This window comes from Sander lucioperca, chromosome 15 (assembly GCF_008315115.2).
Source record: "Sander lucioperca isolate FBNREF2018 chromosome 15, SLUC_FBN_1.2, whole genome shotgun sequence".
Taxonomy (NCBI): Eukaryota; Metazoa; Chordata; class Actinopteri; order Perciformes; family Percidae; genus Sander; species Sander lucioperca.
In genome coordinates, this window is record NC_050187.1 from 12,647,148 (window position 1) to 12,670,090 (window position 22,943).

Consider the following 22,943-nt stretch of genomic DNA (forward strand, 5'->3'; position numbering starts at 1 on the left):
TGAACAATTACAAGTTTGCAACACCTATTTCCCTGGAAAATTATTTCCATGACTTATGCTTAGCAACTGTGCTTCTATCTTTATTCCAGTCACATAATTTCGTCATCACACACGTTTGTGGCACTATCTTTGTGGGGACCTGTCATTGACATAATGCATTCCCTAGCCCCTTACCCTAACCATCACAACTAAATGCCTAACCTTAACCCTAACCTAATTCTATCCCTAATCCTACAACCAAGTCTTAACCCTCAAGCAGCCCTTTAAACTTGTGGGGTCCAGCATTTTGGCCCCACAAAGCTGTCGGGACCCCACAAGTATACTGGACTCCTGGTTTTTGGACCCCACGAATATAGTTAAACAAGAACACACACACCCAAACACACCCACACACATCCACCCACCCACACCCCCACACACATCCACCCACCCACACCCCCACACACATCCACCCACCCACACCCATATCCCCCCACACACATCCACCCACACACACACCCACTATGTATATTGGAAACCAAGGCTACAAATGAAAAATACTGACAATAACGATACTGATTCAAAAAAGTAGAAAACATCTGAACTGCACCACGAAAAAGAAAATATTCAGATTGTATACACAGTTCTGTAAATTACACATTTATTTTCAAGAAATCTTTTAAATATTTGAAAATTTTCAATGAAACCGCAGCAGACACAGTTGGTTCTACATATTTTCAAATATTGACTGCACCTTTTTAAATAAATCATTCTGTACCTTGTTAAAAATGATTATTGTTTTCATTGAGCGGTGCGGACCCTCCAGTCTCCTAGTGTGAAAAGGCACTTCACTGTGTGAGGGGAAGCTGGAAAGGTGCGGGGCCGGAGCAGCCGTGAGGGTTGAATAGTTTAAAAAGCATCATTATACTCATTCATGCAACTTAACAAAAACAAAACAGCCGAGCACCCAGCCAGAGAGAAAAAATCTCGTGGATAACATGATGTAGTACAAAGCTCTGAAAAAGTAAGTAGTGACTCGAGAAATGTCCTCAGATGTATCTCCCAGCAACTTTATAGTTTTATTAGTTAAGTTTCTGAGTCATTCCTCCAAAAACACTGGCGGCTTGCCCGACAACGCTTCCGTTTAAAAAGAAAAAAGGACACAATTCAGTTTGCTGCCTGTGCTACATGTTTTTGTAAGTGTTTTTGGTTAGCTACAAATCTTAAAGTGTTACAGCTAGAAATTGGAAATGTGCTCCAGACGCAATATGGCAGTCAGAGGTCTGAGGTGCGAGTTTAAGGGCTTCTGTGGTGACGCTGCCTTGCCTCACTGCTGTGACAGAAGGGCGTTCCTGTTGGCCTTCATCTTCTCAAGGCGCTTTACTAGGTGGTTGTTGGTCATCTCCATCTCCTCGATCTTATCTAGAGCTGTGCGAAGCTGTGTGTGTGGGTTGGGGAACAGAAGGGAGAAGTTACATTCAGCCTTCTTCATTTCCTGTTTCACATTATGAAATGCAAGTCTGTGTCTGTACCTCTCTTTGAAGTTTCCGTTTCTCTGCTTTAAGTTCGTCTTCTACTTTCTCCGAGTTATCGGCTGATGCCTTGTACCTGGACACTTGTCCTTCAAGTCTGTTAATCTGGAAAACGGACACAAAAGAGAACTATTTGGTGACTTAGAGCCCTAAAACATACAACTTTTTGTATATACCATGTTTCTATAATTGAATGTGTGCACTATTATTTAGTTTGACTACTTACATTTTGTTCCATTGTACCTATTTCCTGTTCTGCTTTAGAAAGCTTGAATTTGTATTCACTAATCTGTCTGTTGGCATCTCCTACAGAGAAAAAAAACAAACAGAAACCAGTGAGTTTGAAAATACCAAAAAGTGTTCATGAGATCTGTGTGCCGAAACTTGATCATGAGGTCAACTTACTCTGCATCTCAATAACGTGTAGGTCTGTACCGTTCTCCATCCTCTCCCCGTCTGTGTACGCACTGTCCATCTTTGAGTGCTTCTGTCTCTCCTCCTCCAGCTGATTCTTCAGCTTCCTGATCTGAGCCAACAGTTCATCTTTCTCCTCTGCCAACTTCCGTAGCCTGACATCTACAAAACAGATGGAAAATACATTAAGCTGATGCAATTTACCGGAACACGCAAAAGATGCTGACTGGACAAACTTGAATGTGTTCAGCAGGTTGGCGTGATAAAATACACTGAAATGTGACAGTTGTTTTTTCTTATTACAGCTTTGGTGTTCATCGGATCAGTTTATTTAGCATCCATGTGGTACGAAGTAATATCCTGACTCACCCAGCGGGCCTTCTCCTGCAGACTCCAGCACCTGAGCGGCCTCCTGGGAGACCACGGTGATCCCTGAGGACAGAGGCTCATGGTTGACATCCCCGTTTGGTGTGCCGTCTGGGATGATGACCAGCCCATGTTTCTGTGGTGAGAGAACACACATTACTGAGGACTGGCTCCACTCGCTCTGTTGGCAAGTACAGAGGGTATGCACTGATGTCACCTTTTTATATACCACACCCCTCACCACCAATGAGTGACCACGCAGACCAACAGTTGGCCACTAGAAATGGACGGAAAACGCCATTGTAAATGACGATCTGTACGATGTATTGAACTGTCAGCAGTCTGTGGAGGTTAAAATGTAGAGATGCATGATAGATAGATAGATAGATAGATAGATAGATAGATAGATAGATAGATAGATCTATCTATCTATCTATCAGTGGCTGAAAATTCTATTATTGTTCCAATAATTAAATTTCAGTCAATAATTACATCCAATAACGTGGAGCATGGCTGAGCTTTTTACACTTACACTCTCTCTCACACACACACACACACACACACACACACACACACACACACACACACACACACACACACACACACAGGAGCAGAGAGGCCACGGCAGAGAGATTGAAACAGACTTGAGTTCATGTTTTACTCAAGTCTAGTAAAATACTAGAGAAACCGCCAGAAAAGGGAGACCGCACGAGCAATTTATGTGTTGACCAAGCAGAACATGATCTTGCAGAAATGGGACTTCTTCGACCACGCTGCTCACAGTCAACTCCCTGTTCCCTCTTAACCCACCGGTGTGCTCTGCACAGCCATACAGTGCTTGTTATGCCAATAGTAAATTGTTATGAATGAGCTAAAAACCATCGTTAACTGTACGGAATGGCTGAGCCTAATTACAAACAAGTAATATTTTCAGTTATCGTATCGGTATTGGCTACAAAAAAAAGTTATTGGCCCTGCAATTCCATATTGGTGCAACTCTAAAAACATGTAGCCAAATATTAGGGTCCCTGATATAAATAAATAACTTTGTAAGAATACTTTTATTATATTACAAGACTCATTTTTGAAAACCTTATTTTTTATTTTTTTTTTTAAACTTTGTTTAGAATTCAATTATACAATTTTTAGGAAACTATTCGGACAGCTCTTTGACACACATGAGAATGCACAGCAGATGCTGACTATTGTGCGTTTGCCACTGTGGGAAGTTACCGTGGTGACATCTACAGTACGTACAGTGACATTATGTGCATACCCTCTATAAACAACAAATCCACCAGTAATTTCATATAGTACACTGTAGTCACGGTCAAGTACGGATTACCACGTACCAAATAGTGATAAAGTTGTCAAGAAAATAAAATGGAAAGAAAAACAAAGAGTTAGAAGTACAAAGTACAACACAATAACAGGTTTGATAGCATTAACTGGCTTAGTTCCAACCGAAAGGAAAAGTATAAAAAAGTACTTTTGTGCCAGCAACTCATTCCTCTAATCTTGTTTTTTCTGCTGGGACTTTCAGAAGACCTACCTCTCCTGCTTGGGCCTTCCCCTTGATGTCAGCAAGCTCATCTCTGAGCTCGTCCCTCTCATTCCTAATGCAATCAAAGTACTCTTTCTGCCTCTCTAGGGCCTGGCCACGCAGACGAGAAAAGGACAAGAGAGAAAAGAAGAAGCAGAGGAGAAGTTGGATTGACTCTGGACAGACATGCAACGCCACATGCTATAGCAAGACATCTTACATGCACAAACATGCACTGTGCACATCAAGCCAACAAGGACATGGAAAACAAACAATACACAGATGAGAAAGAGGTGTGGTAGAGCACAGGGACTGAAGATACAGAATCTGTAAGGTGGTAGATCTTTTTGACTTAGCACTTTGTGAAAACTACATATAAGTATGATGCTTTCATCACTAAGAAACTAACACATTAAGTGATCCACAAGTGGAACATGCATGTCATGCCAGAATATATGGATCACATTAGTTTACATGACAATCCTAAATAAAACTATGTTAATTTCACAGGCTGCCCACTGCAGGCTTTATCACAGTGCCAGTGCACTTGCATTGTTAGCTGAGGTCAAGGAATCCAAACTGAAAACCCTGTTATCTCGACATGCAAAATTCCAAACTGTGAATGTGGATGGGTCCAGGTATGTGCTAATGCCTAAGGGTCTCCATCATGCAGAGACAGCATGAGAGGCCAAAAAGGTGGATGGACATTACTGTATGTCTAAAGGCTAAAAAGCACAACCACCTATGGCCTCTCGTGTTCTGTCAGAGCACCCCTGTGGGACCTCCTACCCCAATCTTTTTGTCCTTCCAGTTTATCGTTTCCTGCAGGTCAAACACCTCTCTGGTGAGGGCATCTAACTTAGTCTGCATTCGCTGGCTCTCCTGGAGCGGCGTTGAGCAGTAACAAGACGACACAGTACAGGATAAGAACAGAATAGGAAAAAATTGAATGGAACAAAGACAAAAGAAGTGAAAATGCACATAAAAACATACAGATACAAAATAAGAGATAGGAACAGGTGAAACAGGGTGAGAAGACACTCATTTGAGGAGATAATGCTGAGAAATGAATGAATGAAGAGACAGAGAGGACCTAGAGGCAGGCCAGTGCCAATCAATCCTTATCAAATTCCTGCAGAACAGAGCCTCCTCTGCAGCCTGCACAGAGGCTCTAACACCTTTCAAGGTGTTGACAGAATAGCAGTCTGAGGGGGTCACGCTGGCAGAAACGGTTTGTTTTTCTAATGCAAGGGCAGCCTTACCTCTATAAGCTCATCTCTCTGGCGGATTCCCTCTTTCAGTTCTTCTTGTTTATGCTGCAGGACTGTACACGTGTGCTTTTGTCTTTCTAGTTCCTGAAACCACAGACAGAATAGTTCAGCCACAACCCTTCAATATAAATATTGTGTAACTTTACATACATTAAATGTATTTAAGCTTCAGAACCTTTCTTTGACCAACAGATATTTCACCTTTGACTTGTCTTCCAGCTCCCTCCTCATCTCAGCCCTTTGTTCCTCCATCTCCTCGATGACGTCCTTTAGTGTGTCCACTTGATAGATGAGGTTGCCTTTATCGTTGTCCAGCTGTGCGTTCGATACCATGGCTTTCTTGTACTTCTCCTCCACCTCTGCAAGGGACTCCTGATAAGGGTGGGAGCATGTTAAACAGAGTAAACTGGTTCCAAGCACAGCTCACCTACATGCACCCGGTGGGCTCTCTGGTATAAAAAGAATTCAACACACATTGGCCAAACATACTACACACGTCTATTCTTATTTCTAAATGTATGATTAAGTAAAGGCACACCACCTTTTGTGGTAGTTTTCCATTGTTAACAGGTCATTTGGGACTAATGTTTGTGGTGCAAGTGGTGACATTGACCACGCAATAAATAGAATGTGTTGAATCAGGAGTGAAACAAGGAAATTGTGTGGAAAGGGGATCTGAAAGAGAGAACTACAAGTGAACAATCAGAAAACTAGAAGGAAAGTGATCTAGCTATAGTGCATCAGCTGTATCAAACTCTAACAAGAACAATCCAGGAGTCAGGTTTGTTAGTAAACTACTCTTATTATCAATAAAACATTCAGTGTCCTTTCTAAGAGAACGTGAAGCCGCTGAAAGTGTCAGCAGTCAGGTCAGCCAGAAGGCCATCCAACACTGTGGCAATGTAGGCTGGCCGCAAGAAGAGCTTTAAAATTGAAAGCATGACTGTTATCTGTCAGCAGGTGGAGCATTTTGACTCTTCTTCTTTAAACTTTGAACCCAGCTCAATAGTGGGAGTGTCTTCATTTCAGGCCACAACCAGTGAGTTGGATCAAAACAGGAAGTGAGGGAAGATCATGCAAAAAAGAAGGATTCATTACGCAATTCACACTGGGAGCACACGCAAATACATGGCTGTGGTGTTAGGAGCTACAGGAGGGGGTGCAGAGGGGTATGAGTGGGGAGGCAGAGGGGTTAGTGATGCCATAGTGCTCCCCAGAGAACAAGAGAAGGCATGCTGTGAGCTCAAGCCCCTCTACCTTTAGCTCTTTAAGCCCTTGCATGTACCGCCCTTCTACATCCTGAATCTGGTCCTTAAGTTCATAGATATCCTGTAGAGCAGACGGAAGGAATGGTTGGGGTGAACTGGGGCATCAGAGGGTGGGGAGTACCAAGGAGAGATAACAAAGCACCCGTGCTGCCATTCTAAAAACAATCCAGCTGGCATACACATGACCAGCGCACCGAAATATAAGTAACAGCTTCAAAAGAAAACATGTCACATCCATAAAGAAAGCAGACACTTAGAACAGCAGGGAAGGTACAGCAGAGGAAATGCTGTAGGAGGATCATATGCAGAAGGAACAGATGTATACATAAACTGCTCAGACACAGAACATGTAGATTAGCATTTAAGCTCTATGATAATGTGATGATGAACATCTGAAGATAAAACACATACAATTGTATTCATCTGCTAGCTTTTTTCAGCGGTTTATTCAGTCACATGTATAGAAGGGTGACACTGTGATTTGTACACCTTACCCTAAGTTCACTCAGACTGGTGTCGGGGTCATAGATGCTACCCGTGTCTGTGCTGCCCCGTCGTGACGAGGTGCCCCCCAGCGATGCCAACGTGGCTGCTGACAGGCCTGGGGTGGCACATCGGGAAGATGGCTGAGAACACAAAGTACCACAAAACTCCAGTCAGAAACGCATAAAAACAAAAGAACAATGCAACACAATTCCGACATGTTATACAACACCATCATCTGAGCACAGCAGGGCTCTTAAGTGATCCCGCCCAATTCAAAACCTCCCCAGGAAGGATTTGTCATCGTCATGTGCTGAAGTGTATTTTATAAACTTGACAAACTAGCTCCCTATCGCCACATGCCGTTTGTATAAAAGCCAGATGATGCTTCTTTGCGGGTGTGTTGTGGTTACATGGTAGCTGCCTAATAGCTACTGTAAGTGTGAGATTAAACTCACCGACTACTGCATTGCCTATTCAGTGCTCGCTGAAGAATTTGAATGAATAAAGTAAATTGCTAAATAGTGGTGCACTCACCCGACTAAAGTCTGTATACTGCTTGTCACATTTTTCATCCAGCTAAAAGAAAGAGAAGACATATTATAAAAAGAGATAAAGACTATTTTGAGAACGCCCATCCTGGGTTGTCATGCTTGGAGCCGTTTCCTCATCTGCAAATCAGGGAGTTAGTCCAGGAGTTAATATGAGTCTGGGATAAGTGCTGCATGTTCACAGATCATAAAGAGTTGACAACCAAACAAGTGAAAGCAAATAAAAACACTGAGTGAGTCACAGCACTACATTAAAGAAGATTTTCTAAGTCCATGCTGCTGCACACTGCAGTCACATCCACTTCAGCTGAACTTATACCACTTTACTTATTAATAGTCAATAAAAAACACGCTGTGGGAAAAGTTTTGAAAACCAAAATGTTATTTTTAATCATGCATTGGGGTTGCAATGCACTTTTCAGCCCACTGTTGTGAACTTAGCTTAGCCACTTACAGCGTCTAGATCTGGAATGCTCAAATCATCGAGGTCAGACACAATGCTGCCTCTTCGGCTGGTGCGGCTGAAATAATCAGCAGCCGTCTCACTAATGTCCGAGAAGTCAGACGACTGCTTACAACACACACAGGATGAAGAAGACAGGGAGATAGACGCAGAGAAATAAAGAATAACAGAGGGACAAGTAAAAAAGGGACAGAAGGAAAGCAATGACAGAGGAGATCACTGTTCAAGGTGAAGACATTTAAAATGTATTAAGCTGACGCTCTTACACAGCACAATACAATAAAAAAAAGTTGAAAAGCTTTGATTATTAGATCATCAACTACTGTGATAAAACAGCATCAGTCTAGATTTTGTACAGCCCGATCCCTACAGCTCACCACGCTGTCCCTGCGGCCTCTGCCGAGGCGTTCCTGGGACACGCTGCTGACAGTGTCATCATCTGAAGAAGACTGAGAGGAATACACACACACACACACACACACACACACACACACACACACACACACACACACACACACACACACACACACACACACACACACACACACACACACACACACACACACACACACACACACACACACACACACACACCAAAGTAAAGTAGGATGGCTGCATGCCCAAGGCTTTATCTGAGACACGCACACTTCTTACTCAAACAGCAGTAGCAGTCTCTGTATTAAACAGATTATTGGATTACTCCAATGACTGTGACACTACAAGTAATGTTAATTCATGCAATTAGGACAATTTTGTCAAACGCACTAACTGGAGCTAAGTAAGATAAGACAACCTTGCTATAACATCTTAGCCTGCACGGCAGCACTGCAGAAGAAATCCTTAATTCATACACTTTTTTTTCCTTTTTTTTAAGATTTTTTGGGCTTTTCCGCTTTTATTTGATAGGACAGCTAGGTGAGAAAGGGGAGAGAGAGGGGGAAGACATGCAGGAAATCGTCACAGGTCGGATTCGAAGTCAAGGCATAAACCTCTCAGTATATGTGCGCCTGCTCCACTACCCACTGAGCCAACCCGGCCACAAATTCACACACTTTAATGTCAATCAACCAGGCTGTTCCCTAAAGCAAGCTGTAGCCAGTTTGGTAAGGGTGATCAACATTTTCCCTAGGAGGGAGGGAGGCCTGGTGCTGAGAGGGGTTGAGGGGAAGCTTGTTAATAGTGGTCATCTGCTGTGGTGTTAGCTGACATCATGCAGGGTGGCGGTGGTTTTAAGGTTCTCACCACAGGGCTACTGCGGGTGGAGCTGGCTACAGAGGAGTACCAGCTATATTCAGAGGGCTGCGGATGGGAGGAGGACAGGGGATCAACATGACGACAGACGTCAGGCCAGAGGCACAACAGTTAGCTGCTGTGGTGGTGACATTGCTCAAACGCTGTTTGACAAACATTCAGAAGACTTACAGCTCTCGAACTGTTCCCCAAGCCGTAAAGACTGGTGTCGTCGCAAATAGAGGCCTGAGGGCACACGTGGGAAACAACACAGGGCTTAGCAAAAACAAAAGAGGGAGCATGAATCTTTGACACACTAGCTAAGTAGGTTGAGTAGACTCACTTTCTCTGGGCCATGCAATTAACAGAAACACTCTGTATTTCCAACATCAAGTAGACCATTTGTTTCAGTGCTCTACAACAAAAGTCTCGGCTTCACGCAAACTTCTGTCTTATCTAACTGATGCACAAATCTCCAGCCACCACGTGCCTCAGAGTGTCCTGGAGCTAAATATAAGCAGGATCCTATCAGATGTATGTGGCCACAAGAGAGAGGGAATGTCTACTTCCTAAGGTAACTAGAGGCATGCAGAGCGTGGACAGGAACTGACCATGCTGTAGCTGCGAGGCAGCCCTGTGCCAGTGGTGGAGGATGAGGAAGTGGTGGCCTGTCAGAGAGGAGGGGAGCAAGGGAAATGTCAGTTTAGAGGACAGAGGAAAGCTGTAGCGGGAATGTGAGGTGGACAGAGACTAAAGAGCTGCAGAAAGTGGAAACAGGATGACTGTTTTGCTGACCCTGTAACATTTAGGGTGATAAGTGCTGAGAGGAGAAGTGATGTGAAGTGACACTGTCCCTGTCCACGGTTTTAATACTGGCGGAGGAGCACCACTTTTGTCGGTGAGCAAATCATTTACATAAATTCAAATGATCATAAAAACGGTTTTACAGTGGAAAGAGAGATCTCAACCTAAAAGTCAAGCTTTGGATTCTATCTTTGCTTTGATGCTTTTATGGCATCAACAATATATCTTATTGTAGTTACAGAACAGGTTTGTTAGGGATATAAATGTCCAATAAACTAGACCATGCAGATAGGAATATACTGCCTCAGCCTGTGTATGAAAAGGGTTGAAAGTTGGACAGCACTGTCTGGGGGACCAACCCGAGGCTGATAGGTGGATGTGGAGGGAGGAGGCATTGGTTTGGTCTTCGTTAGGCTGGTGTAGTTCCTTTGATCGTGGTAAAGTCCAGTCTAGAAGAGTGGTAACATAATGTGACCTCAAACAGACAACAACTTTCATCCTCAAGTGTCAGACTAATGTCTAATTTTAGACACATTCAACATGGCTTGGTCAACTTGAGTGTGACACTTCACAAGGCAATAAATAGTCAATCATATCAGGGGGTAAAGTCAATCTACAGTAAATGACCACTGCAAGCCAATATCTTTTAACTACACTGCCTTCATGCTTGAGGCTGCAGAAGAGACACTCTAAACAACATTAAAAAGGAGTACACTGACCAGCAGATCCTTCTTCGCGGAGCTGGATGAAGCCCTTTTATGGCCATGCAGGTCATTGTACACAGAACTCTGTTCAGCCCCCCCCCCAAAAAAAATTTAAGTAAAGAAAAGCAAAAATGAGATCAAAAGGACGAGAGGCAGAAGCGTAGAAGCAGTGATAAACAGGTGATCATCACATAAGATACATACAGTGGAGCGGGAAGTCTTGAGGGTGGAGCTAGTGGAGAGGCCGTCAGACTGAAAAGGGAACAGGAGTCACAAGAATTATGATCAGCAGCAGATCAAACCTCTGAGAAGCTGTTAGGTTGCTGTTAGGCGTGCACTGGCAGCACACAATTCATGTGTCCCACTAACACTAGTTTAGTTGTTCAACAGGCAACAAGTAATCCAACACAATGGATCAAGCAAGCCATTCGTCTTTCTAAACCCTTCCAAGGCCACAGTGAAGGAACAAAAACATGCGTCAGTGGCTCTTAGCTCATTATGGTGGCTTTGTTTTTTTTAAAGATTATTTTTTGGGCATTTTTTAGGCCTTTATTGACGGGATAGCTGAAGAAATGAAAGGGTGAGAGAGAGGAGGGAATGACATGCAGCAAAGGGCCGCAGGTCGGAGTCGAACCCGGGCCCGCTGCATCGAGGAGTAAACCTCTATATATGGGCGCCTGCTCTACCAACTGAGCTATCCGGGCGGCCATGGTGGCTTTGAGTAGTAAACATATGGTTTTTTTTTGCTACAAACGCAGACTATGTAATCCTGTAGAAAACAGCTTTGAGTTTCTCTGGGTTGATGGTATATTTGGACAGATTCTAGGTGATTACTGCACTAAACATCTTGTCAAGGTACAAATGTCCAGCACTTTAAAAAGCTGAAACCGATGTCTCCAACATTCCCCTCAATGCTATGTCTCCTTCCAGATATAACTTAATCTGTCATTATGTGAATCTCTGATATGAAAAGGGAATAACTGGAGCAGGAGTAGATGAGACAGACTGAAGGAAAGTGGAAACACCAGGAAAATTTGAAATCAGAAAACTGTTGGTTGCTTCTGATCTGCCTAGCACAATAAAGTTAAGCAGACCTGAACTCTGGTTACATGTTAAGAATCCAGGTACAGTTTTCAATCAGTTGCCAAAACTCCACACAAATACACATTATGCTCTCACACACATACACAACACACCAATGCATCTTTTCTACGGGAACTGGATCGACTCTTAGACCCCAAGTCACGTATTGCTGATGATGAGGTAGACTTCAAATAAAAAACAGACAAAAGCAAACATTAGAAGAAATCTTTACCTTGCAAACTATTTTATGCCATGACGCAAATGAACACAACCAAATTACAAAAAAAAGGTATTTAACCCAAATGCATTCATTTGCTTTCCTAACATGAACAATGGCTTTCACACATCTATGTGCCCCTATGAGAGCATGATCCTAATAAAACTGGCAGGGATTTATTTTGTTTTACGCACCCTGTAGCTGCGGACTGACATGACATCATCATCCAGCCCCTGTTGATGTGGAAACATGGAGTCACAGCAGAAAAGCAGACATAGAGGAACATGGGTGATGAGAGATTAACTGCAGGATTAAAAAGGAGAAAGTAGAAAGGAAATACAGGCAGACAAAGAGGAAGTGTGTAGGGGAGATACAGACCCGGCGATGACGGCTGCTGGATATACTACTACTACTAGAGCCTCGGGCTTTTTCTGAGTCAGCCTGGAGTAAGGAAGGAAAGTTGGAAAACATTATAGAGTGAAAGTAGAGAGGCTCAATCCCAGGGGTGAGTAAGGTCACTGCAACGCTCAACAGCTGCTAATGCAAAGCCCAAACCATGCAAAACAACTTTTGTCAGTATGTTTATAACCAGATAGATGTCATAAACATTTGCAAATGTTATCCTCTTTAAGCACAACATATCAAGATTAATGTTATACACAAACAGCTAACATATTGCACATTTTTGTCTCATCTGTTCTTTTAAAGTGCTCATATTATGCTCATTTGCAGGTTCATAATTGTATTTAGAGGTTATATCAGGATAGGTTTACATGGTTTAATTTTCAAAAAACACCATATTTTTGTTGTACTACACATTGCTGCAGCTCCTCTTTTCACCCTGTGTGTTGAGCTCTCTGTTTTAGCTACAGAGTGAGACATCTCACTTCTGTTCCATCTTTGTTGGGAGTCGCACATGCTCAGTACTCAGGTCAGCACTACTAGCCAGTCAGAAGCAGAGTATGAGGGCGTGCCATGCTAGCAGCTAGGCGAGCATTACAACGTGTGTTACAAAGTGACGCACAAAGTAAAGGCTGGACTACAATAGAGCTGTTTGGAGCAGTTTGTGAACAGTGTTTTCTGTTGGAGATGGTAAGTCCCTTTGGGATGGACTTTGGGCTTTTTCACTTTGTAAACCTATAATGTGCGCAAAAAAGATATATAACACAATAAAGGAAAGGGAAAAAGCCAAAAAGCATAATATGAGCACTTTAAAAAGGCAACATAACGGCATACAATGAAAATCTCTGCTTCTCTTTACTGTGTCGATACACCAGCAACACACAGAGACACAAGTGAATGCAAAAGTTGTTTATTACCATTCAAAAGCATCCGTCCTTTCTGATGTAGCTGGAAGCTGGAGGAGTAACTAAACTAAATGTCCAAACCAACTCCTTGCATGCAGTCTCACCAACCCTAAATAAAGTCAAAGGCCAATGCTTGCTCTATGAATACACACAGCCACAGATTACGGTGTCTCCAAAGCAAACACACGGCTGAGGCATATTTCCACAGTGAGGTACAGTGTAGTCTGTGAGTCAAGTGTAGCTAAATGGTCAGGCTTGACTGGGGTTCAATCCCACACAACAGGCTGTTAGTGGAGCGAGAGGCTACAACACTCTCTTGCGCTCGCCTACCATCCACTGGTGGATCTGTCCCCATTTTCTGTTGCTACTGCTGCTCGATGACTGGTAAGAACGCTGGATGGAGGGAGGAAGTGCCAGGAAAAACATACAATCATACTTCACTTAAAAACTGCTGAAACGTAAAAAACTGGGTGACATTCACTTTAGGAATAGAACTTTTGGTTACATCTGTGGACATGCAGCACTTTCATTTTTCTTTCTGTGGGTATATTAGGTTTGTTGTGTATGACCTGTCAGATTAATCTGAAAATGCCTAAGGCATGAAGCCAAACAGCTCCTCTGCACCAGTGGCTATGGAGGCAGATGAGCAGCTTGCAAACACTCAGTCAGTTAATGTAGTAACTGTCCATGTAAAACCAACAAATAAAAAAATAATCAAGGAGAAAACCAGGCCAACTCCCATGTTCAATCTACAGTTGATCTGTGCTGAGAGCAGCAGTTATGGGGCACAAGCTCGCTTGATGGGTTGAATAATGGTCACAGTGCACCTTTGCCAGTCAGTTCCATTTTGTGTTATATGGATATACCTCTTTCTGCTGCCGTTCAAGTTCCCTCATTCGAATATCCCTGGCCTCCGCCCGAGCTGCCCTCTTTGCTGCGAGCCTCGCCTCCGCCTGTGAGACACAACATGAACACACTTGTTAGCCATGACTGGAAACTTGTAAAGGTGCCTTTCCCTGAGGACACACCCTAACAAGTGCAAGGAATAAACACAAGGAAGGGAATTGCATGAGTGTATTTGAGTGCTTAACTCATCAGTTTCCCCTAAAACAAAAAGACAGTGGAAAATGTACACATGGGTTGATTTTTATACTAGCTGGAACCTGATTAACAAACCTTTTGATGAAGAAGTTGACTTCATGCTAGCGTTGCATAGTTACAACACTGTAGTTTATTGTGCAGATATATTAAACAAATCAAATTCAAATGTGAAAAAAATGCAAAACTGCTTTGTTTTCTCAGACATACCATCTAAGTTTTAGAGACAGTTTAGACAGTTATGTCTAGATGTTAAGTCTATAATACATTTTCTGCTGATAATAGATCATGAGTGGAATAGTTACAACTGCCTTTTAAAAGGCTTTTCTAAAAACAACTGATTATTCAAAACAACAAACTAGGGCTGCACAATATATCGGTTTTTTTTTAATCGTCATCGCAATATTAACTGGCCCAATATACATATCGCGAAAGGCTGCGACATATCGCGATAGACACTCAAGAGATATTTTTTTGTGTTAGTTGAAAGAAAATATCAGCAGGAAATAACACTTTAAAAAGAAACTGTCACTTTTTTTAGTGTTGGGTTGGAAATGATTTCCTTTCATTTGTCTTCAGTTCAACAAGCAATTTGTTGTATTTTAGCAGAAAACTGAAAGCAGCAGAAATGCAGAACTGAGTACACTTTAATATCTCTTTATTTATCTCAAGTAATATCGTTATCGCTATATTCACAACGTTATCGCATATTCTCCTCATATCGTGCAGCCCTACAACTGACCACCCACAGAGAGTCTGTGTTGACCTCATACTATAAATAATGCAGTTCACCCAACCAATACATCGGCCAGGTTGACCAATGTAAGCAGTTGTACAGGTATCGTCGTATATTATGTCAGATAAATAACAAGAAACTGCAGAACAGAAATGCCAAAGATATGGGTCATTTAAAAAGAGTTACTCAGTCACATAGTTCATCCACCAAAGAGCACTGACACGTTTTATTATTCCACTGTAAAATGTTCCACTCAGTACAAATGTTGGTCTTTAATAAACACATTCATGGGGGTCAAAATGTTTGTTTATCCTCGTAACAAAATATTAATATCGGCTGATATATTACTATGAGATTTTTTTTTACTCTCTCAAATATCGATATCATTATCGGTCGGGCTATAATATGGACACTGTCCAGCATAAACTCTCAACAGAGTTCATACTGTACGGGGTGGCCTTGCTGACCAGTTTCGCCCGTGAGTCACAGCTCTGTAGTCCTCCTGTCCAGAGTGAGTGCTTGGGATGCCTCATCACCAACAACATGTGCTAACCATAAGTTTCAGGAGGGCTGATTTAAAGACCTCATGGGGAAAGACACCAGTAGCGCACAAACAAGCTAACAGATAAGTACAGAATCAAGAGGAAATAAAAGTGAGTCACAATAGTGTGGTTCTGCTCAGTCGGTAAACATGGAGCTGATTTTGCTAAGTCAAAGCCAAACTGAGACCAATAAACTCTCCTCTGGGGGGAAAAGTGAGAAGAGTCATCACACAATGTGCCCCCAACTGAGTCAGAATATGAACAGGGGCTAATTTTACAGAGTACCTCAGCAGAAGGAGCTAATTTAGGCGAGCTCCTACACGGCCCTGTGGAGTCACACAGGTGACTATGTACGTAGACTAGACTATCCTTCCATTATGTCCATAATACCAATTACATCCTGTACATGCTCTGAAACTGAACATCCCACCAACAAAGAACGGCACACTTGCTCATGGAGCCTAGCCCTTTGTCTCTTAAAAGACAGTCCATACATACAGCGTGTGGTGTGTACAGTATCTCACTGCAGACAAACACTGTCAGCATTCCAGCAATTTCTTATCTGCACTGCCAGAATAGAAGGCCTGTGGGTAGAGGCCATTCCTGTTTCAATACTATCCTGGAGTGAACAAACACTGTTGTATAGTAATGCTTAACAAACTCCCAAATTCGGATCTTTTTGCCTTGTGTTGTGTAAAAGCACATTGTTAAGCCTAGTTATTGACAAAAACAATTTTAACACTTTCTAAAGCTTAGTTCGATATCACTAGTAGGAGAAAGTGACTTGTATCCAGTTGGACTGACTATAGTTTGAGTCAAGTATAATAACCATCTTGTTTTATAGTGATAAGATACCTTAATTTAACTTTCCAAGAGTGAGTGAAAACCAGGACCCAGAATGATAGTCTGAGCAAAGTACGGAAGATGAGTGAGATAATTCTTAATGTCATCCTCACTAACAAATGTGAACAAAGGAATATCATCAAATAATTTGTGATTGTTGTTGTGTGTATTTAAGTTTACTACGTTCTACTACTTTCTAAAACTGCATAAAAACCAAACCAAAACCCAAGAACACTTGCGATTAAATGCCGTTTTGCAAACGTACATGCAATGTGGGACATTTCTGTAAAAAAAATTCCTATGGGCGCTCTGTGATTTTGGAGTCTAACTGATGGTCATACAATATAACTCTGTACAAGGTGAAAAAGGATGTAAAGTTGTTAGTGTATGAAGAGATAGCGAATGAGAAAGCAAGAGCGACAGCTGGCCCTGTGCTCTGCACCTGTTGAGCTGTCTGACAGTATGACTTGCTCTGCACAGCAGCACAGCTGAGCTCTCTGTCTCTGTCCTATCTATAGCCTGGCCCATCCGGCCCCAGCCCTCTGACAGCCATATCATGGGGCTGGGGTAACCTCAGCAGCAGAAGTTCACCTTTAAACACACCTCCAGCACTCTGGGCAATAAAAGTCCAGCAATCCGCCATGAGATCACCTGGAGCACCTACAACACTGACTTGTGTGAGAGCATGGTAAATAACATTTAATCTAATACCACCGTTTGGGTAGCTCCAGTGAAATCTAGGGATTTATTACTTTTCTCATTTTTTTTTTAAAGTTATTTTAAATTGACTATTTGGGGTTTTGGACTGTTGGTTCAGAAAAAAAAGGAAGACATCTGGGCTCTGGGAAATGATGACAAATTACCACAATCAAAAAAGTAATCAACACATTAATCAATAATGAAACTACAAATAAAAAGAATTGTAGGACATTAGCTTGCAATAGGTATATTAAATGGAAGGTGCTAATATGTAAACAGAATACTTTAACACCCACTAAAATATATAAATGCAGAATTCTATCTAGCAATAATCCCTAGCAGTTTAATCAAAAAATACACTGATTGCAAAGACAACTCAACAATTCCCATAATTATAATCATCAAAAAGCCAAGACAGCATAAAGTAAGTACAAACTAAATATAAATCAGCTCCTACAAATTGGTAGATTTGTTTAAACGCAGATTTAAAAATAGGCCTTTATAGTACAGTCACTCTAGGTGCACTAAACTGTTAACCTTTGGTTCTCTCTTTCAACATTAAAATAGTCTAGTTCTTGAAAATCATTAATTGCTTGCTTCTAATACGACAAAAACACGACATTTTAAATGTACAAGTACCATTAAAAAGCTTGCATTATCAGAGAATGAAGTCGGATCAAACTGACAGTCCTTGTCCATCAGTTGTTGACAGACGCTGTAATATATGCTTTGTTCTCTGCAGCCTCAGCAATCTCCGAACCGTCTCCGCAAAAAGAAAGTGCAACACTTTCCATTGCACTTGTTATGAACTATGAACTATAGCATCCACACAAGCACACGCCCTCTGTACACTGAGGAAAGTCAATGATTGCCTTGCGTTTTAGTACGATTAGCTGCCTTAGATCCTAATCTGAGGGATGATCATCTAATTTGAACACTTAGCCACTGTCCGATTTCTAAGGAAGCTGCTGGTATTCAAAAGGATTTACTGCCTAGTAATGTAAGAGGCTTCAAAACTGGGCTGGTGCAGGGCAGGCTCAAATTCACAGTCATTCTCAATCAGTGATCGGTGCCAAGCAGAGGCAGGCTGTAACTTTTCTTAACCAGGCACAGACAACATGAGGCAGAAGCTGCAGTGTTCTGAAGATTTGTTTGGGATGGTGGTGTTGTGCAAATTAGACACTGACCCCTGCACAGTTGATCTAATCTCTGCCTTGCTCCACAAAGAGATTCAGATTCAGGACCTGACTGGGAGGGTCAGATGACTCATGTTTCTATGATCTGCCTGCATGACTATAAAGAGAGCAAATGGAGCCTTGTGCTTAGTGCCCAAGAATGAGGCACTGCATAGATGAAGCATTCTTAAAATGGGCCACGGCAAATATTTATGAAAAGCAGATTCATCCACTGTTACATTTCTACCTGTAAAAGCAAGAAATCATTTGACTTGAGCTGAATTCTTTACAGAAAATCTGCAGACAATGTGGCTTTTTTTTATACCTATGCTTACCAAACAAATGAACATTAAACTTTGAAAACTGATCTTTGCATTCAATGTTGTTAACCACCTCACTCTGAAAAAAAGGCAAAGGAATGGCAGCCCTGCTGTGGAACAAAATGGAATAATCCCAAGGCATGTCGCTACAGGCTAGGCAGCTTCTCTCTTCTGCTTGTGTTGACTACAAGTCAAGTCAATATCTCTGTTGTCCAAACCAGCTGTCTCCACTCACTTGGACCGAAATGCATATTATCCAGCAGAACCTGAAAGTCCACATTTAAGTATATGCTTCAGAGGCCCATTTGCTGACATAACTTTGACCACTATGTTTCAACTCAACATAATTTATTGCGTAATAGATACAGGTTGACTAAACACCTGGGTGTTGAATGGAGAACTTGGTAAGCCAGCCTAAGACATTACACATTATCTCCCAGGTTACACTCTGCATTTTAATCTGATCCCAATATCCAAGAAATCTACCCAGAGCTGTTGTCAAAACAACATGTCCTTAAAAAAAATCTTATCTTATGTTCAAAGTGTACTTGATTATCATCAGAACTGCTTAAGTTTTATTCCACCTGTAAAATCAATTTAATATATTTCTGCTCATTTTGTTAGTAGTCTCAGCATATCACTGTTGTAATGAGTAGTTTGGTTTTCAAAAGAACACCAAAAAATGATCACGATCCACTGATATTTGGAAGATACAAGAATAGTTGAATCATTTCCACAATCTTTAGAAAAACAAATTACCTGGACATGCTCAAGAACTAACAATGGTTTCTGCAAATATTGGCAAAACAAAAATGCAATCATGTCTGGCACAAATTGCAGAGGCCAAATTGAATACATTTGAGTCTTTCTTAGTCAATTTCATAAATCATACTTATGTTTTCTAGTATGGTATCGCACAATTGACAAGCATAACACTTGGAAGATGATCAAAGCATTTTTTTTGTTTTAGGTCATGATAATGGATACGTCATAAACTATAGATGCAACTGAAAATAGCCTACATATACATTAACATTTGTAAACTTTGGCAATACATTTCATATAGGTTTTAGCTTAAACTGTCTCTATTTCAGCCACAGTGCAACGTCAGCCAATCATATGAGTGCTGACAATGTCTAGTCATGTTCCCTTTACTTTAAAATGTGATGGGGCTGCTGATTAACATTGGAGACAAAGAGGAAAAAAATCAATCTTCTGAACGCATTATCTGGATAAGCATAAACAAGACAATTGGAGCTGGATGAAATCATATTAGCATTGATTAAGCAATGCATGAATGGAGCAATGTAGGGATGAATATAGCACAGATCCATTCCAGTTTTCTCCAAAATGCAAAGACGTAGGAGGAGTGTATGTGTGATGGAGTTTGAACTTACCTCCCTGGCAATACTACTCAAGGCATCATCCTCTGCTGAGAACCGGTCTTTTAGAGGGGTACGCTTTCTGCCAGTGCCTTGTGTCCCCATGTTGCCTATGCAACTGTAGCTCCACCGATGATGTGTAAGGCCAGGAAATACACTGTATGAAAATACCTACAGGTATTAAGCAGAGATAAAAGAAGCTTATTTTAACTGGCTGTTAACAAAGCCAAGTGTTAGATAATATGACGTGCATTCTCCAGTTTAACTACATTAAATTGTACATGGTTTTATGCACTCTAATCTCACAAACAGCCCATACAATCCACTCATGTATGGCACCTACAATGTCTTTGAACAAGCAGTTGTGGCTGACATGAACCAGCCTTAATGTGACATGCAGGACCACTGCAGCCTTACAAATCAGCATTTGAACATAACATTCCAATAAACAACAGCTAATGAGGTCAACAGAGAGAATAATAATATTAAGGTACACATTTGAAACTGATCTCAAAAGCATGATTGTTTACTGATAAGGCTTGCATTAGCTGGTATAGTATTCATCATCATCATCATCATCAACATGATGTTTATTATGGAGGTCAAGACAATACCAAAGTTAACAGATCAAAGACAAAAGAGAACTTGTGCTGGCTGGTAAAGACAGAGGAAAACGCCTAGTTTAGGACCCGCCGGCTGAGTCAGAGGACCCAAGCGAGGCATGAGCACTCCTTGAAGACGTTTGATGATCTGAACCCTGTGGATCCATAACGTTGATTCAAAATTAGCAGTCTGACCACCTCAGAAATGCTGGCTAACAAATTAATGGATAATCCTTGGTCAATTGAACACAGCATTATACGTTACTATTAGTTTAACGTTGCGTTAATCAACCAACTTCAGCTAACGTTAACTTACTGAAACATTAACGTCTACTCGGACAGTTTTCCAACCAGTAACAAAGCCAACATTACAGTCCCTACACCATGTCCATTATGGAAAAGAGATTGTGACTAACGTTACCTTAGCTCGGTTAAATCTAAAATTACGCCAATGTACTGCCCTGTTAGCGTTAGCTAGCTAATTATACTAACGTTGACCAAGGTTAGCCAGCTCAATGGTAAGCTAAATAGGAGTGCTAACTAGCATTTCGTCCTTCCAAAATTCTCATTAAAAGTTACCCTTTTAGGTTCCTCCTCCGCTTCAGCTGAAGCTAGCGCTTACAAAGACGAGAACTATCAAGACATGTCCCTTCCATAGCAATGACCCCCAGCACCGCCGACAATCTCTTGGAGCCAAGGCTAGGCTAGCTGACCAGTTTTAGCTTGGATAGCCAGCAGGGCTAAACTCAACTATCCTGAGAGGCAGACAGGGCAGACTGGCACTGATCCTCCCGTCATATTTCCCACCCCAAAAATATAACGTTACCTTCGCGACACCTTTAAATAACCCGCGATACTGCTAAGGTGTGTCCCTTCTTTCCTGGAGGTTTAGGAGAGAGCCATTCGGCTTCTCTTCAGAGATTGGTAGTGTTTTTGTCCACACTGACAGCTGTCATCAGTCCGCCTTTCCACCGCTCTCCACTGCCCTCCTTACCCAATTTCCACCTTCCACACACACTGGTTAGCTCCAAAAGTCCCGGATGTTGGGAAAAATTTGGGTGTGATGCTGCCTTCATGGGCCGTCAGACACATCAAAAATGTCAACCGTTATCCGATTCTGAGAGAAGGTTTTTTCATTGAGTGATAATTAATAGGTCTGGTAGGCCTATAACAACATACGAAGTGACTTTCCAGTGTTCGGCTTTTAGGGGCTGACAGCATGGAAACGGTTCAAACAAGTAATGACGCAAACTGCTGGTATTATTGTAAAAACCCTACTGTAACGCAAATTGTTTGCTTCTGTCAATGGTAATGGTTTCCTCCTGACTCCTATTCAGGCTATACATGATTCTCATAGCTAAAATTGCTGGTACAACTAATTATTTTTAAATAAGGAATATAATCTCTATAATAGCCTAAATGGTTTTAAGCCTTGCTTCAAAATCAAATCAATAACATTGTACGAATATAGCAGAGTGAACACTGTCCAAATGCAACAGAAGCTGACCAATTATAAATTTACCGCTTGTAAAAATGACCGGAAATTTGACCGGAAAAAAATGACCGGAAACTATTTGAGTTTTTTTCCTCAGGTAATTTTTTCCAATTAAATCAATAACGTTACTTAGCCCATTACGCCTATTTCAAATTATGCCTATTCTTTACCCTTACACGTTTACCTATGACAACTTGATATAGATAGGCTATATAGCATAGATTCATACTAATAGGCCTATATTTTGGTAGACTACTTCTTCCGCTCCATAGAGTTCATATCATTCTTACATTTTAATTTAATGCTACAACACCACATTTTGTTAGCTAGTGCAGGTCGCAAAATAGGCCTAGTTAATATAATATTGTATCACATGTTATAGGCTATTGTAAAGCTTAAATATTTTATATTGCTAACCAACATATGCTATAGCCTGATATAGCTTATAAATAAAAAGTACAGATACAAGGGGAGGGCAAAAGCCACTGTAGTCTGTCGTGTCGGCTAATTACGATTTGTCCACAGGAGGGCAGTAGCGAATAATACATTCTTTTTTTGCTATGTGAAAATCAGTGACTGTAAAAATGACATGTAAATGGATATGCTCAAAGAGAATTGCGTTTGAACTACCAAAATAAAGCACCTAATCCAGTATGGACTGCTTGTTCCCTGATGATGTGGTTGCAAAGATTTGACTCTCCTATAGTTACTGTAATGAAGTAGAAACTCTTTATAGAGGAGGCAAGAAATTAAAGCCTGCATAGTAAAGATAATGAAAAGATAAAAAAGAAAAAGAAAAAGCTGCATCTTTTCTTGTGTTGCATTTTACACATCAG

General features: G+C 41.4%; 1 protein-coding gene across 23 annotated transcripts; it reads right to left on the reverse strand.

The window, feature by feature from the left end:
- Window positions 1-623: 623 nt before the first annotated feature.
- Window positions 624-21,678, reverse strand: lrrfip2 (leucine rich repeat (in FLII) interacting protein 2). 23 transcript variants are annotated; one of them, XM_031284185.2, is made up of 27 exons: window positions 21,439-21,678; window positions 20,026-20,181; window positions 14,082-14,168; window positions 13,546-13,608; window positions 12,287-12,349; window positions 12,103-12,141; window positions 11,805-11,876; window positions 10,813-10,860; window positions 10,624-10,692; window positions 10,264-10,353; window positions 9,712-9,768; window positions 9,293-9,346; window positions 9,113-9,169; window positions 8,248-8,319; window positions 7,862-7,975; window positions 7,394-7,435; window positions 6,868-6,999; window positions 6,363-6,434; window positions 5,307-5,477; window positions 5,097-5,189; window positions 4,624-4,716; window positions 3,844-3,945; window positions 2,295-2,427; window positions 1,917-2,087; window positions 1,738-1,817; window positions 1,512-1,616; window positions 624-1,417 (listed from the first exon to the last, which is right to left on the reverse strand). In XM_031284185.2, the coding sequence occupies exons 2-27, from the start codon at window positions 20,113-20,115 to the stop codon at window positions 1,307-1,309; spliced, it is 2,280 nt and encodes a 759-aa protein (XP_031140045.1). In that variant the 5' UTR covers window positions 20,116-20,181; window positions 21,439-21,678; the 3' UTR covers window positions 624-1,306. The 23 variants fall into 23 exon arrangements, with proteins under 23 accessions (XP_031140045.1, XP_031140046.1, XP_035848398.1 ...); XM_031284186.2 differs by lacking the exon at window positions 21,439-21,678 and adding an exon at window positions 21,192-21,396; XM_035992505.1 differs by lacking the exon at window positions 13,546-13,608.
- Window positions 21,679-22,943: the final 1,265 nt, after the last annotated feature.

Coding starts and splice junctions, on each gene's coding strand:
- lrrfip2 (XM_031284185.2), bottom strand. CDS start 20,115: ATGGGGACACAAGGCACTGGCAGAAAGCGTACCCCTCTAAAAGACCGG. Junction 12,142..12,286: donor CCAGCAGCCGTCATCGCCGG/GTCTGTATCTCC, acceptor CCACATCAACAG/GGGCTGGATGATGATGTCAT. Junction 2,428..3,843: donor GGAAGGCCCAAGCAGGAGAG/GTAGGTCTTCTG, acceptor CTCTCACCACAG/AAACATGGGCTGGTCATCAT.